Source organism: Arctopsyche grandis, chromosome 6 (assembly GCF_051622035.1).
Source record: "Arctopsyche grandis isolate Sample6627 chromosome 6, ASM5162203v2, whole genome shotgun sequence".
Classification (NCBI taxonomy): Eukaryota; Metazoa; Arthropoda; class Insecta; order Trichoptera; family Hydropsychidae; genus Arctopsyche; species Arctopsyche grandis.
Genome location: NC_135360.1, coordinates 6,809,129 through 6,825,623, shown reverse-complemented (window position 1 = coordinate 6,825,623; position 16,495 = coordinate 6,809,129). Strand labels below are relative to the sequence as shown.

At 33.9% G+C, this 16,495-nt stretch overlaps 2 protein-coding genes across 2 annotated transcripts; one reads left to right on the top strand and one right to left on the bottom strand.

Annotated features, from left to right (window-relative positions):
* Positions 1-30: 30 nt before the first annotated feature.
* Positions 31-8,318, bottom strand: LOC143912547 (G-protein coupled receptor Mth2-like). Its single transcript, XM_077431834.1, has 11 exons — positions 7,249-8,318; positions 6,280-6,524; positions 4,708-4,888; positions 4,503-4,581; positions 4,091-4,286; positions 3,835-4,049; positions 1,601-1,791; positions 1,443-1,543; positions 1,207-1,322; positions 283-355; positions 31-90 (listed from the first exon to the last, which is right to left on the bottom strand). The coding sequence occupies exons 1-11, from the start codon at positions 8,183-8,185 to the stop codon at positions 31-33; spliced, it is 2,394 nt and encodes a 797-aa protein (XP_077287960.1). The 5' UTR covers positions 8,186-8,318.
* A 2,682-nt stretch (positions 8,319-11,000) lies between these two features.
* Positions 11,001-15,315, top strand: or (AP-3 complex subunit sigma-2 or). Its single transcript, XM_077432739.1, has 6 exons — positions 11,001-11,150; positions 11,667-11,758; positions 11,846-11,957; positions 13,656-13,835; positions 13,918-14,025; positions 14,102-15,315. The coding sequence occupies exons 1-6, from the start codon at positions 11,082-11,084 to the stop codon at positions 14,114-14,116; spliced, it is 576 nt and encodes a 191-aa protein (XP_077288865.1). The 5' UTR covers positions 11,001-11,081; the 3' UTR covers positions 14,117-15,315.
* Positions 15,316-16,495: the final 1,180 nt, after the last annotated feature.

Genomic DNA, 16,495 nt, shown 5'->3' with positions numbered 1-16,495 from the left:
TAGAATTGTTCTTTATATCGGACGAGCTGCTCATTTGGTGCGTAGATGTTGTAGGATTGCTCTTTGACGTTTTCGAAAGTCTGTCAAATCCTGAAATAAAGAAATAATTACAGAATTTTAGTTTAGTAAAAATTTAAAAGTACACTTTTTTGGCTACTAAGTATGCAGGATGCCCCGATAAAGCCACCCAGAACAACCCCGTAAATGTCGCGCAGAATATAACCACAAAATTAAATAAAAAGAAGATCCCTTTGGTTTAATTCGCATTTTCAATACTCAGACTTGAAATAAATTCCAAGCGGAAAGTGTTAAATACTGTTTTAAACTTTTTGTAGTCATCCGTTGACGCCTGTCACTAAAAATACATTTTTAAATAGCAAACAACGCTCCGCTACAAATGGTTGCAAACTAAGGTTAACCAAGTTTCTCGTGACCGATTTTAGGGTGTGACCAGTTTTCTCGTGACCAGTTTTAGGGTGTGACCAGTTTTAGTTTGACGGGTGATCACGTGTGACCGATCTAGAGCGACCGGTTGTCCTGTGACTGGTTCACATATGATAAGTAGTCCGTTTACCCAATAACGCATGCAATCCCCGTTCCCGTTCTCGTTCCCATTCCCATTTTTCGGAAAAACGCAAGTAGCAAACACATTTGAAATTATTGCATTGCAATGACACTCATTCCCATTTTTCCCGTTTCTGTTCCCGTTTTTTTTTCACAGTTATCTTCCTGGATATGCATACAACAAATTCTGAAAGTTCCATCGTAATCGGTTCAGTAGTTTAGGAGCCTATTCGAGACACACACACAGACATTCATTTATATATATATATATATATATATATATATATATATATATATATATATATATATATATATATATATATATATATATATATATATATATATATATATATATATATATATATATATGTGTGTATGTATGTATGTATGTATATATATATCTTATATATATATATATATATATATATATATATATATATATATATATATATATATATATATATATATATATATATATATATATATATATAGATAAAATATAATAAATAGAAATTTACTGATAATAGTATATTATAATTATGAATTATTAATATTAATATGGATTATTAATATTATAAATATTAATCTTGAATGAATTCTTTGAACGCCGTGAATTTACATATACATATATGATGTACATACTTCATATGAAAGACATCAGTAAAAGTCTGCCTGTGTTTTGGCCCACCCCTAAAAAAATCCTGCCTACGACTGTGAAATAAGCAAATATGAAACTTTTTAAACTTCACTTGAGGATTCTACAAAAATTCAGCAAAATGTGTAAATTTAATGCAAAAAAGGCATTGACCTTCACATTCCAATCGTGATGTCCAGACAAGTTTAGATACGACACGCGAAATAAGTCTATTGTTGATGACCTTAAAGCCACCGGATTTGTAAGTTTCATCTCGCGGTGCAAGTGTTAGGTCAATACCAGTGTTGCTGACATTTATAGAGGAGTTCATATAAATCAAATATTCTAAGTATCACATTTTTCAATTCGTAGCTTAAAAAGTATTTAAGAAATATGTCTTACCGAGACGTTTCTTAATTAGGCGTAAGATCTCTTTCTTCAATACCAATATGAAGAATATGGGAATCCCTTGCAACACGACTAGGAAATCAGTGATATTCCACAACACTTCTAAAGGAGTATACAAATATGATGCTATCTCGAATATCCAACCCATGCCCATTACAACGAATAGTTTCAAAAGCATGGCATATCTGAAATACATAGTATATTGTTGGTTAATTTTATTTAAAAAAAACCTCATTAGTAATGGCTAGTACACATTATGTACTAGTAAATTATGGATTAAAAAACAAAATATGTGTGTAAGGAACTTATTTCCGTCTTTTACGACGAGAGATATAGATTCTAGGACATTTCACCGCGAGGACAACTCGCCGACATAATTTAATGCAACTATTTTTTAATTATACTATATGACAATAAAAAATTTCGAACAAAATATACAATTTATCGTTTTGTTGATAGAAGAAAGCTAGAAAGTTTTCAATTGATTCTATTAAACGAGAATATCTACATACATATGTATGTATGATTCAAAAAATCATTGCTCCAAATATTTGAATATCAGTTTCAATAAACATTTCAAAAAGTACAGTCAACATAAAAATTAAAGATTAATATTGTAATAAAAATATTTGCATGAAATCTATCAGTGAGTTATCTCTGCGATGACATAGTCATTCGATGAAATTACCGGACACGAAGATATATGATATAATATTTGTTCGTTGTTAAAGACAAATTATAAACAACTACATATATACATACATATGTACATATGTATATATGTACATGATGAGCTAATATCAATTCATAATAGCATAATAACTTGATAACTTTTTTTTTCTACTAATCTATTACAGTCGATGACTACTTTCAAATTCAAAATAAAAATTACCATTCACAATTGATAATGTATAGAAAATTTCAATGTTTACAAAATATTAAAATTGAATTTGATACAAACAGTATAAATTTTACAAAAATAAACTGTGTATTAGTAACGTATTAGTTGGATATACCAACAGATAATGCTGTCTGCAATAAAAAAATTCAATTTGCATATTCATTTATATTCGTTTTGTCTTCATCCCCGTTATTTTTCGGAATTTAAGTTTCCATATTGATTATTTTCATATATACTAAATAAACTTATGACCCGCGAGTCGTTTTTTTCTTATGTACATATACATACGATGAATGCTTAAGAGGGCTGTACACCCGAAACCTTAATTTTGTTGCCGTTCCTTTCTTCGATATATATATTGAGTGGATGCGACAGTTGCGCTTCGACCAGACAATACGTATTTTAAATCGACAAAATCGAGGTTTCATATTCTCCAATTTTCTCCTCCGAAACTGGACCAATTTTTAAAAAAATTTCATCATCAGTATGAGAAAGATATTTTCTATGCAATTGTGCGCGTATTTTATTTTAAATCGACCGTTAAATAAGCACGCTGGACTCTTTTCGTGGGTGTAAAAAAGAAGAGATTTTATAGATGTTTGGCGGCTCCTAGCCCCTATAAAAAATAACTAATCAAAAAAAATAAAAGGACAGATGCATGTCAATGGTGGATATCCATAGCATATTAAAAAATAATTTCTCTAGTGCCATAATTGAGGAAGGGAGAAGTGTAATACGTTTGTATGGACGAGGCGTTGGTGTCCAGCCCTCTTAACGGCTTTCCAAATACAATTTTTGTGGTAGAGTGAAATGTAAATAAAATATAAATAAATAAACTATGATCTTACATAATATACCTAGTCCTGATTATACAATTTTGAGTTGCTTTTTTCAAGGTAAATTTTAAAGACTTTTTCCTTTTTTTGGAGAGCTGTCAACTTTAAACAGTACATATAAAAATAGTTCTTAAAAATTCTTCAAGATTTGGAAAAGCGAATGAACAACTCGCCGAATTAGTGATTTTTCCCGTATGTAGCTTGTAAATAAGTAAAATATATTCAACCAACTAAAAAAATTCAGGTGTTCCGATACCTTCATAATATTTTTGTTTAAAAATTTATCTCACATTTTACGCGGCTTTTTTTTGTGGCGCCTATGTGCATCGCACATTTCGCACACGTTACGCATCGGAAGTACTAGCATGTAACTATAAAAATTTGGCCCGTATGCAAAAGTTACCTTTTTTTAAATAAACTAAATAAAGCATGTTGCATATTTAGAAAACATTTTCACATAAAAAATATATTTGAAAATATGAAAGATATACTTTTCTTTATATGCCGAAAATTTTGCTTGCCAGTTTTCGTTATTGCCTCCAGCCTGCATGCGATGTATTTCTGATTTAACTTTGTTACAATAATGTGCAGTCAATATGAAAAATATCATATTGAAAAATATCTGTATCCCCACTGGTAAAACGAACAATAATAATATTGGACTTTTGTGTGTACCTGAAACGTTGCATTTAATACATATGTAGATCTAAAGGTTATATCATTTACATAAATACACGAAGTTCAAGCCAGGTACTCAGTAGTTGATATCCAACATTGAGAAACGCCTATATTCGGATCCAACCATCCTGGAGCTACATCATAAATATCCACCAGCAGGGTGAAAATGGTAAGGATAGTTGGTACTCCCCAAGCATACAAACTGTATATGAAGAACCACATCCAAACTTTACTAGGCTTCATCATTTGAACTGTACGAATGGTCCTATGTACATAACATATATAGAAAATAAACATACCGGTTTTATGAAGAAGTTTTTGGTGAACTGTGCAATAGATTTTTCACTCATTGCTTGAACTAATATAAAAAGTGTGTGTGATGAAAACAAAATTACAATCAGAATCGGGTACAAATTTTTAGTCTTAAATGTTAAAAATATGCCTAAGCATGGAAGTGGTTAAAGATAGGAAATTATCTCACCCAAATGTCCACCAAATATCGAAGCACATAACATTCAACCAAGAAAAGGCCGACAACAAACTGAAGTGTATAACGTATCCTGAAAAAAAAAAAAAAAAATGCTTTAAGTTAACGAGATGTTTTAATAGAAACAATCTTGTTTATACCTGTTTTACATATATTATATGTACATGGAATAACCATTTCCGGGATATCCATTATTTACCATATATTCCGCAATATTCAGGGGGTACTTCATCCCACTGCACTCTAGCCATACAGGAGAATGCAATCAACATAGCTGCTAAATGACACATTATGGTTTTGCCATGGAGATTTTGTAATGATGGTAAAACTATATACACTATTAGTGTAGCAGCTAAGAAAACACACGATATCATTAAGCACTAAAAGAAAAAAAAATGTTGGAATGTTGAAAAAGATATAATGTTTTGGTTATTACTAGACATCGGATGGTCGTCGGGGCAATTGCAAATAACGTGGACCCGACAAACTCGCGCATAAAAATGCCGCGCAAAAACAAACTACAAATTTTTATTTAATTTAATAAAACAGAAGATATTCTTAGGAGAAAGGAAGTTAGGAGAAAAATGTCTATTTTAAAAGCACTGGTACGGAAGATTCGTTGTCTTTAATGTTATGCAACCAAATGCAACTATTTCATAAGGACTCAATATATTGTACAAAGAATCGGACGTACTAGGCTAAAACTACAACCGCCATGAAGCTTCATGATGATCTCGCGAAAGTAAAATGTTTGCCTTTTGTCGGCATTTATTTTATATATTCCCTTATATCCAGTTCGGCATCTTTGATTCCGTTGAATATTTTCATTGCAATCATTGCTTTAAAATAGTATTTAAAGAAATAAATACTATTTTATAATTTTGTGAATATTAAAATGTCCCCAATTAGGCTCTTGCAAAAGTTTTCTTCTGTTAATGTTGCAACCATTAATTAACCAAAATTAAAACATATTTAATTATAAGTAAATTTGTTTTAATTTTGATTGGATATAAAATATAATATATGGTAATTTACTTTTGTACTGGGCGGGTATGTTGGCGCGGCATTGTCGTGCGTGGCTTTGTCAACGTGCCGCAAATAACAATAGGCAAAATTGTTCAAAGCAATAAAACAAAAAACCTTTTAAGAAAATATTTTGTTTTGATAGATTAACAATGGTGCCCCGACTCCTAGCTTAATTATTACCAGACTTAGGCGGCCAGGAGCTTTTACCCACAAACAGTGGTTCACTATTGTCAATTACTATTGTATTTCAAAGCAAGAGAGCAAAAAAAGGTTGACAATAGGGAACCATTTTTTGTGTGTAAAAGAATCCTGGCCGCTGAAGTCTGATTATTATTACCATGGATCGGCGTCAAGGTAGCTTTAATGCACACAGAATGGTTCACTATTGTCAATTACTATTTTTAACCATTTTTTGCTCTCTTGCTTTGTGGGGCAATAGTAATTGACGATAGTGAACTATTTTTATTAATAAAAACAACTTTGAACCTGATCTCTGGTTATTACATAAATGAAAACACGTGTATTATATGAATAGCAAAGTTGACTTACTAAATAGGAAAGGTGAAAAAAAAAAAACAAACTCTGTGCCAAATTTTGTTCGATTACCTCGTCATAACTGTTCATAATATTTATTAATGTGTTGATGTGATGCGTAAAATCAATGATGTCATGTTTAGTGGTTAAAAATAGAATCCGTAGGAAAATAAATTATTACATACATATAATATAACTGTTAAAAACTCACTATGCTCAATTTGGCGATTTTCGCTCGCGGCAGGAGGAATTCTGTGGCTGGATAGAAACAAACAAATACAAGGTTTTGCACTTTTTCTTTAGATAAACATCTGTTTTCGAATGTTTCAATACAATAGCCTTCATTGACCTTTCCAGGGAATATTAGATCTCCACTGACGACATCTAAATATTTCGGATCATCCTTTATATATTTATTGTTGGGACACAGTGTTGAATATCGTATACCCACAGTATCTATCGACAAAATACAATATCAAATCAGTGTTTTGTTTGCATATCTACAGTTATCAATTTAGAAACAACAAATTTGGCGTACAATAGCGCCTCTCCCCCCTCAAAAATAACAGACCCGCGCCGACATAAGCGCGCAGGATTTGAGCACATAGAAATGTACCCGGACAAAAGCGCGCAAAACAATACATTGAAAAAATAAGCTTATTTTTAATTTTATTTCGCAGGATTGTTCATCGACAAAATTTACAACGACTGTCGTTTTTAGTTGTCAACATTGCAAACTTGGGGGTAGATGCACCATTGTACGTATATAATGTAAAATTAAGAAATAATTAAATAAAATACTTACTAAACGATTTTAATGTTGACTAAAATAATGTTTCTGATGTTTTTCACATAATGGGTATTTTTTAATTTCAAAATACTTTAAAATAAATCTTCGTTTACTTAATTTAAATATTGACGCACTTATGTCTGCGTGCTTGTGTTGGGACACCCACTTAGTTAAAATATAGATTAATTTTCTGAATAGATTTTTATCTAAATACACATTAAAAAAAAAACGATGTTGAATTTTATAATGATCGGAAAACATCATTTATTGACATTTCGGACACAAATAGATAAAAAAAATATACTAAAACACATGTGATATTTCACATTACAAACATTAGGAAATCAGCAAGAAATTGATAAAAATAAAAGATCAAAGTTATGTACATACCCGGAGTAGAAACTCGAACTGGTGATTCCTTGTCGGAAACATTGAAGAATTCTATGTGATTTCCTAAATCCATTCTGGGAACGCACATTACATTATCAGAGCAGTCTTGGGTACTGAATGCATAAATGTGTCCATGTGGACAACACTTGGACACACAAGGTCCACCATCACATTCATCTCTGCATCCTCTGGCCACAAGTGAACCGTCCATCGTCTCATCCAAGCAGTAAGTTCCTGGCTTCAAGTTATAAGATTTCTCCGGTCGAATCACTTTTAAAAAATTCTGGTTCAATTCGATTTTATAATAATCTCTCATGTATTCGTAAACCACTTTTGGTGCGGTACAATTTGATAAACCATATCCGATGTTCAATAACGAACTTTCCCCCTCAACGAACTCCCAGAACACTCCCTTTTGGTCAATCGCTTCTGGTCTATTGACACACACGCGCTTCTCAGTATTGTAGACCATATTATCCAAACAGCATTTATTTACTGTAGTCATATTGAAATTTACACCACTCGATTCGGAATTCTCGCCAGGACACTTTAAAACCACAACAGATCCATCACCCACAACAGATCCATTTTCACTATCTTCAGCCAGGACTTTGTCGATACAATACTCACCTGGTAACGGTTTATTTTGGTTAAAGATAAATTCGATGTAAGATTCGTTGCTGCATCTCTCAGGAAACCCGTGTGAAAAATCTTGATCATCTCTTCCTCTCAGCAATGGATGCAAAGTCCTGCTTAGGAGCGTTGTATCGTTGTTGGTGAATACTTCTGTGCATTCATAATTTATGTTATCAGATTCTGGGGTTCGGTACTTGATGATACCCTCATTATCGTTGCAACACTTGTTTAAGACGACGCACTGACAATATGCGAGTACAAAGAAAAAGCACATTAATTGCAGCTTCTGCTGGTGACACATTTTGTGGTATTCTAGCTTGCTTCGTCGGATTTATTTGTCGATAACCGGAAGATAGTGGAGTTATTTGTTGATAGCCATGAACCAGTAGATGAATGCACACGACCTTCTCGTTTGGAATCCCGGCGAAGATTGCAAATAAGTTGTAATACGGTGTCTTATTCATTTACATCACATTCGATCGTAGGAAGTTTATTTCCTTAATTTTGAAGAGAATCATTTTTATTTATACACATGTATTTTTACAAACCTCCTTTACGTTTCATTTATTATTACAATTATTACACATATGATTTAGCGGCTTTTACTTGCTAGATTTTTTAATGTAAGATTTTATTTACTTATTAACAATTTGAAAATAGGAAGAGACTAGTAAAAGAAGGCAAATTTTGTATATGTATTTCATGAAAAAAAGATTGATATATTTTTGTATGAAATTTTACTCAATTCACGGATGTCATGTTTAAGAGGGCTGTACACCCGAAGCCTTAATTTTGTTGCCGTTCCTTTCTTCGATATATACATATATTGAGCGACAATATACCTATATCAATATCGGTCTCCCTCACGGGCCCTAAAGTGAAACGCCCGAAAACGCAAATATCGGAAGGCAAAGATCGAAAATCGAAAGATCTTAAGTCGAAAGATCAAAATAAAAGGGTGCATGGTAAACAGTACTATGTATATATAATATATATGAGTGGCATGCGGTGAAATTATCTCTCTTTTATTCATACAGCCTTGTTTAATGTGCGCGCGCAGAATACGGTAGGAAAAGCCTGTTCCTCTTGTTCCTGTTGTATCCTGCTCGCGCAAATTAAGTGAGTATGTACGACGGGGAGAGAGACCCTTTTTTTATCTTTCGACTTAAGATCTTTCGATTTTCGATCTTTGCCTTACGATACTTGCGTTTTCGGGTGTTTCACTTTCGGGCCCGTGAGGTAGATCCATATAAATATACATATATATACATAAAAATTCAATTTGCATATTTATATTCGTTTTGTCTTCATCCCCGTTATTTTTTGGAATTTAAGTTTCCATATTGATTATTTGCATATATACTAAATAAACTTATGACCCGCGAGTCGTTTTTTTCTTATGTACATATACATACGATGAATGCTTAAGAGGGCTGTACACCCGAAACCTTAATTTTGTTGCCGTTCCTTTCTTAGATATATATATTGAGTGAATGCGACAGTTGCGCTTCGACCAGATAATACGTATTTTAAATCGGCAAAATCGAGGTTTCGTATTCTCCAGTTTTCTCCGCCGAAACTGGACCAATTTAAAAATAATTCATCAATTCATCGTATGAGAAAGATATTTGTGTGCTCGTATTTTTTTAAGAATCAACCGTTAAATAAGCACGCTGGACTCTTTTAGTGCGTGTAAAAAAGAGGCGATTTTATAGATGTTTGGTGGCTCCTAGCTCCTAAACCACATGCCGATGGTGGATATCCATAGCATATTAAAAAATAATTTCTCTAGTGCCATAATTGAGGAAGGGAGAAGTCTAATACGTTTGTATGGACACGGCGCTAGTGTCTAGCCCTCTTAACATTCACAATAAATTAATATTAATGAAATCAGTGAAATCAGATAATTTGGCAAACTCTGATTGGAAACGATCGATTTGGAGTCACAAATCAAGGTCTGCCATTGGGACTCAAATCCACTATGTTCGAAAGCATATATGCTAACCACTAGTACACGAAAATCGCTGCCATAAAAATCGCGAATAAGTAATATCTGGCACTCAAGTTCTATGTAATTATCGGATGCCAGATGTTCCGTGATCGAGATTTTAGTGACGTGTGCGAGATCGCTGTATGCGGAATAATCACCGAACCATTTTAATAAGATGATTGAAATCAAATTTGTTTTAATAACAAATGTATTTGGCTTCATCACACGTGTAGTATTTTCAGGACCTTTTTTCGGAACTCTAACGACGGCCACATAGCAGAAAAATGGTAATTGGATTATTTGTCAAATCAAGATCGCCCAAAAGCCAATTTTTGCCATGAAAATTGCGAATACGGAAAATTTGCCACTTTGCCACCAATGAGAGGAAGCGAGGCTCAGTCGACCCGCTCCTTCCTCTCATTGGTTGCTCTTTGCGACTAATCTAGTTTTGCCGTGCCCTGAATTAACTCAACTTTTACCTGATGAATTACTCCGACATATACTGCCTGGTTCGCATATAATGTCGGACGGTTGGCAGCGTACGGAAATATTCCGAATTCCGGTAAAAGTAGTTATAATTTCGTGGATCCAAATGATAGTGTAATACATACGCAAAATGTGGAAAATATGTGAATGCGTGTGAAAAGAAAGATGAAGCGTCAATTTGGCACAACGCGTGCCCGTTTTGATTCATATTTAGATGAATTTGTATTAAACCACAAACAAATGCGTGAATATTCCATTAGCAATATGTGGACTATTTCCGTACGCTGCCCAACCGTTTGAAATTATATGCGAACCAGGCAGTATATGTCGGAGTATTTCATCAGGTAAAAGTCGAGTTAATTCAGGGCACGGCAATACTAGAGTAGTCGCAAAGAGCAACCAATGAGAGGAAGGAGCGGGTCAACCGAGCCTCGCTTCCGAGCTTAGAGGGTCCACCCTGTCGAGAATCCCCACTTTTGCCCTCGAGTTTTCGTTAGTATGATGGACTTTTCGGCTGCCACTTGTTCCGTTATAAAGATTTTAGAGACTTTTGGGCGAGCGCTTTGTGACCAATATTCACCGAACCCAGAAAAATATCATCGACAATATCGATCAGTAGCTGGCCGTGTTCAAGTGTATTACGGCCGCCAGCTGTCAAGTGACGCGACTAGTTTGAGCTCTGAATAGCTCTCGTCGTCACTGACATCTGTCAGCCGACAAAATGATAAAAGCTATCCTAGTATTCAACAATCATGGCAAACCTAGACTCTCTAAATTTTATCAATATTTCGTAAGTAAAAATTTACAATATGCTCCAATCACAATCTGTCATCGTATAGCTATCGATTATTTTATATGGTATTTTTTTACGCGGGTTTATTTTTTGGCCTTAACCTAACCCATAAAATCCACCATATATATATTTGTACTATTTGAAAGCATTGAATTATACGGCTGGATGAACATATGCTTAGTTATCGAAGCATTAAATACCAAACATATTGTTATCAAAGTTTATATAGTAATTGATGACAAATCATTCGAGTGCAGTTGTAATCGCTGCTCTGCATTTTCTACGTGCAATCTCTAATTGAATTATGATAATCTTCGCCTGCAATTTTGAAATTCAAGTATAACCTTTAAATTCGGAATTTTTTAATTTATTTAAATTATCGTTTTATGCTCTTAATTCGTAAGCGTATTGCTTATAATGTATATATATATTTTTTTTATTAAACTTTCAATTACACAATATGGTCTTAATTTTGATTTTTTATGATCGGAATCATTTATTTTTGCTTTCCAGAATGAAGATATGCAACAACAAATCATTAAAGAGACGTTCCAACTAGTCTCCAAGCGGGATGATAACGTTTGCAATTTTTTAGAAGGAGGAAGGTAAAACAAGTGTCATTGGAAATAAAGCAAAAAAAAAATAATATACAAGACTTTATATTTATATTTTCTTTAATTATATATTTCCAGCCTTATTGGAGGATCGGACTATAAATTAATATATAGACATTATGCTACGTTGTATTTTGTCTTTTGTGTGGATTCGTCCGAGAGTGAACTAGGAATCCTAGATTTAATACAGGTATGAAATATTCTTATAAATTCCACACTTTATTTATTTATTTTTAATTTATACCAGGAAGGCCTAACAGGTAACCCTAATGCGCCTTCCTGCTTAAATTAATAGCTTAAAAAAATGCTTACCCAGAAAAGTAACACGACGTGGCTCCAATGAGTTAAAGCCTAACGCCCCTAGTAGAAAAGCACTGAGAATAGAAAAGCCAGGGATATTAATCATACAATTTCATATAAAGATATCTGAGAAAACGTTTTTGGATTCTTTCAATCTTCAATGAATGAGTCGTATGAGTTGGACTTCATACATATAATGGAAGAAAATTCTTGGATGCTGCATACTAGAGAATTAAAGAATTTTAAGCACTAACAAACTCTGGAAAGGTTTACTAACTCTTAGTAAGAATCCTAGAATTTTACAAGCCCATAAACAAATTTATTTATTTACATATTAGCCACAGTGACATTACAAAAGTCAATGTGACCAGACACATAAACGTAATACAAATATAAGAAAATTAGCCAGACATATGTATGTCATAGATAATAAATTTTTGAAATCATATTCAAATAGTGGTGACATAGTGGGTACGATATTGTTTGCCAATTTTATGTGAGGAACCGTTTCAACAATGAAATCAGATAAATTGGCAAACTCTGATGGGAAATGATCGATTTGGAGTCACAAATATCCAAGTCTGACCAGCAACATTAAAGATTATACTCGGAATACATTATTTTCAGCTCACGGGATTAGTATCAACACAACCAGCAAGCCATGCTGCTGGCTAATTATCAATGCGTTGTTTAAAACAAAAATTCCTCGAGAACAAGACTCCCAAATCGCTAAAATCATCCACCATCTTCAATTCAACACCATGAATGGGTTTTGTCAGTTACTGCTAGTACGTCTACAGCATATGCATACACATTACGGAAGATATGAATGTATCAAAGAATACTTTTCGTATTGTTGTGTAAGTGCAGTTACCGGTCTTTGCTGTGCCAGTTTGAATAGTAATTGCATAGTGGGCTTAGAATTTTACTAGCATATCATATTGATTAACCCTTTGCCCGTGGCAATAAATATAGCGAACAAGCCCTGTATGCGGCACCTTTTTCGCGAATTTGGCAATCGAGTTTTCGTCCTTAAATACAGATTTTAATATTTACTCAAGTAACCAGATATGTTAATTAACACATAAAGTATTATTTTATACAATAAAATACATAATATATCTCGTAGTTTTGGATTAATTGTCAAATAAAGATGTGACGTTACATAAACGAGGTTTCAGTATGGTTCCACAAAAAACTAATTTTTGATTGGTATATATTCATTTTAAGCAAATTGAATAGATGGCATTCAACTCTCGGTAATATATTCAACCAATTTTGAACCTTAAAACAGTTGAAATAGGCGCATATAAGCCTCAAAATCCCGTGCAAAGTTCAGAAATTCTATGGAAGACAGCTGCGCTACAGACTTGTCGCCCAAAGCTTCCATAGAGGACGGCCGCGGGAAAACGATTAAGTGCAGTTACCGGTCTTTGCTGTGCCAGTTTGAATAGATCTTTAATTGCATAGTGGGCTTAGAATTTTACTACCATATCATATTGATGAAAGTAGTTTGTGATAGGAGAATGGAATATAAAAGTTGATTAGCATTTTCCATTGTACTATAATCTTTTGTTTCTAATTACAGGTATTCGTAGAAACTTTAGATAAATGTTTCGAGAATGTGTGCGAGCTTGACTTGATATTTCATGCCGACTGCGTCCACCACATCCTCAGCGAACTCGTTATGGGAGGCATGGTGTTGCAGACCAACATGGCTGATATTTTAGCGCGCATCGAAGAACAGAACAAATTACAAAAGCAAGAGGTCACACATTGCATCGCTTAAAACGTATACATATGTACATATATGATTTACTTAAACTCGATTTTGTTCCTTTTTCATATAGGCTGGCCTATCAGCGGCTCCAGCTAGAGCCGTCTCTGCCGTTAAAAGTATGAATCTTCCACAGCAAATTAGAGATATGAAACTTCCAGATCTTCCACAAGCAATCAAAGTATTATACATTCAATTAAATTCGTATTTTTTTGATTATCTTTGTACATATGTTTGATTGATTTGTCAATTTTTAGGATTTGAAATTCTGACCAATCACCGGTCAACCAGTAGCCGATCATCGAACCTATTTTAATCCGGAATTCGCTCTCGAAAAATCCCAAAGTCAAACCGGCGCATCGGGTTTTCTGTCCACACCGATCACCATGGCAGCAAATGTAATCAATTCGCTATATACGGGTGGGTCTCATCAGGATTATGAAGATCTTCACGATGTGCAAAAGCCCTTCGCGCCGAAAATCTTACCTCACATATCATCCCCGCCTTCGTTGGAATATCAAATCCCGAACGATTCCAAAACGAAAAGTAATCGCAGCATCACCAGCAGCACTAGTAGCGGTAGTTATCAGAAAAATCAAGGAAAAGATTTCTCGTTCAACAGCGGAAAATCGCTCGGAACGCTCTCGGGCTATCAAGACATTTCCGAGCAGTCTATGGATTACGAGTATGCCGAGAGCGTTATACATTTAACCAGCAACTTTGGTTCGAAGCCGGACTCGGATGACAACACGTGCGACAGGCGGAAGAAGAAGAGCGAAAAGGTGAAGAAGAAATCGTCGACGTCTTCGGACCTCGTCAGCCTGTGCAGACCGACCCTCATGTACCCCAGCATATCCGACAGTCAAAAGAAGAGCGACATTAAACGATATTCCAAATGATACTATAGCTTGTTAAATTTGTTAATGACTTGTATTCCAATTTTCTGATGTTAATTATTATATTATATGTGTCGATAAAATCTGCATAGGCCGCATATTTCACAATGCCACCGATGCAAAACTTTTTCATTCATGATTTTAATGTATTTGAATCGAGAGCGTACTCTTATTGATTAGGTGTGGCCTTTTATATAAGTACGTTTGTTAATTTTGTTAGTTTACTCTATATGTTTATATCGAATATGAATATGTTTACGTGTGAAAGTATCGATTGTTGATCCATCTGCAATGTTATGTATATTTTATTACAATTTTAAATTGGCCAAGGTGTGATGATGTATGTGCAAATTGTACTTTTTAAAATATTTCGTCATTCCATTTTGAATTTTCGACGAGTTTTCAACGCCTTTATGAAAATAAAAATAAAATAACCTCATGGATATTTTAATATCAAATCTTCGTTTTGTAATATTATATTTAGCATAATATTCAGTGTGTGATTTATCACTATGTATCTAATATAATTATATATATATATATAATGAAGTCAAATTATAAATAAAATATATGACATTTGCTTTTGTGTTCTTAATACTTAGATTTGAGTCCCAACATTTGACAAAATCCATTTTTCGATTAAATGTAGGTTCTATCTTGGAAGCGAAAATTAAACTGAAAATAAAATAAAACTACATATTGTTGCGTAGGGGTGAGTTCAGGATCCAAATGAAAGGCCAAAATCGATTCACAGAATATATTCAACGATTCAGGAGGTCCACACGTAACCACTCACTCACTCCAAAATACTCTGATCTAACTTGTCCTTGGACAAGGACAAGTTGCCCATCACAGCTTCTCTGATCCATTACTATGTCTATTGTCTAGGCACTTAAAGATCTACCCTGGCGAGTATTTTGTTTACGCATATACTCGCCCAGGTCATTGAGAACTCCAGCGTATCCTTTGTCCGGGCACTTACTGAGTCCCATTCGCCTAATCCGAGGTTTCTATTGTTCTCTATCTCTCTCTCTCTTAGATTCGTCATTAGATAGGGGGGCGCCCCTTTTTCACTAATTTTTAAAATTGTTCTGTAATTTCTTTGTGATTAATTTTTTAAAAACCTCTCTTATTTTTCAACCTATTTGCATACTTTTTTTCTGAGATTCAAACAATGGTCTTGATTATCTGTTTTCAGCATATTAATAATTTTCCTAGGTTCAAGAAAACCGCAATAGTTTTTCACTGCCTGCATTCCCGCAAAACGTGTTTTAATTTGAACAGTTATTTTGTCGATTTATGGCCCCCTATCTCCGTGGGCCCGTAAGTATTGCTTACCCCCGCTACATAGTAGTTACGCCACTGTGCGGCACTATATACATAGAAATAACCTTAGTGCAATTGGAGGTTCGTTTCACGTCATTTAATGACATTGTTTCAAAGTTCGCATTCCTGCAAAGCAAAAATGTTGTTGAATTATCAGATGACGATTTACATACGTATGTATGTATGTATGCATATCGTGAAGTCAAATCTCTAGTCGACCAATTTGTCAATGATTTCGACAAATCATTGTCTAATCAGATGCTTGATTTCCGTTCGTGCTTAAAAGAAAAAAAAACTTTTTTTTTTAATAAAAACAATAATTTTATTTTACTACCGGCATCTATGTTTAAAACTAATAAGCAAACGATGGATAAACGTCAATGACTATCTCGCCGGGCAGATATCAAACGCATTTTACACGATATTTTT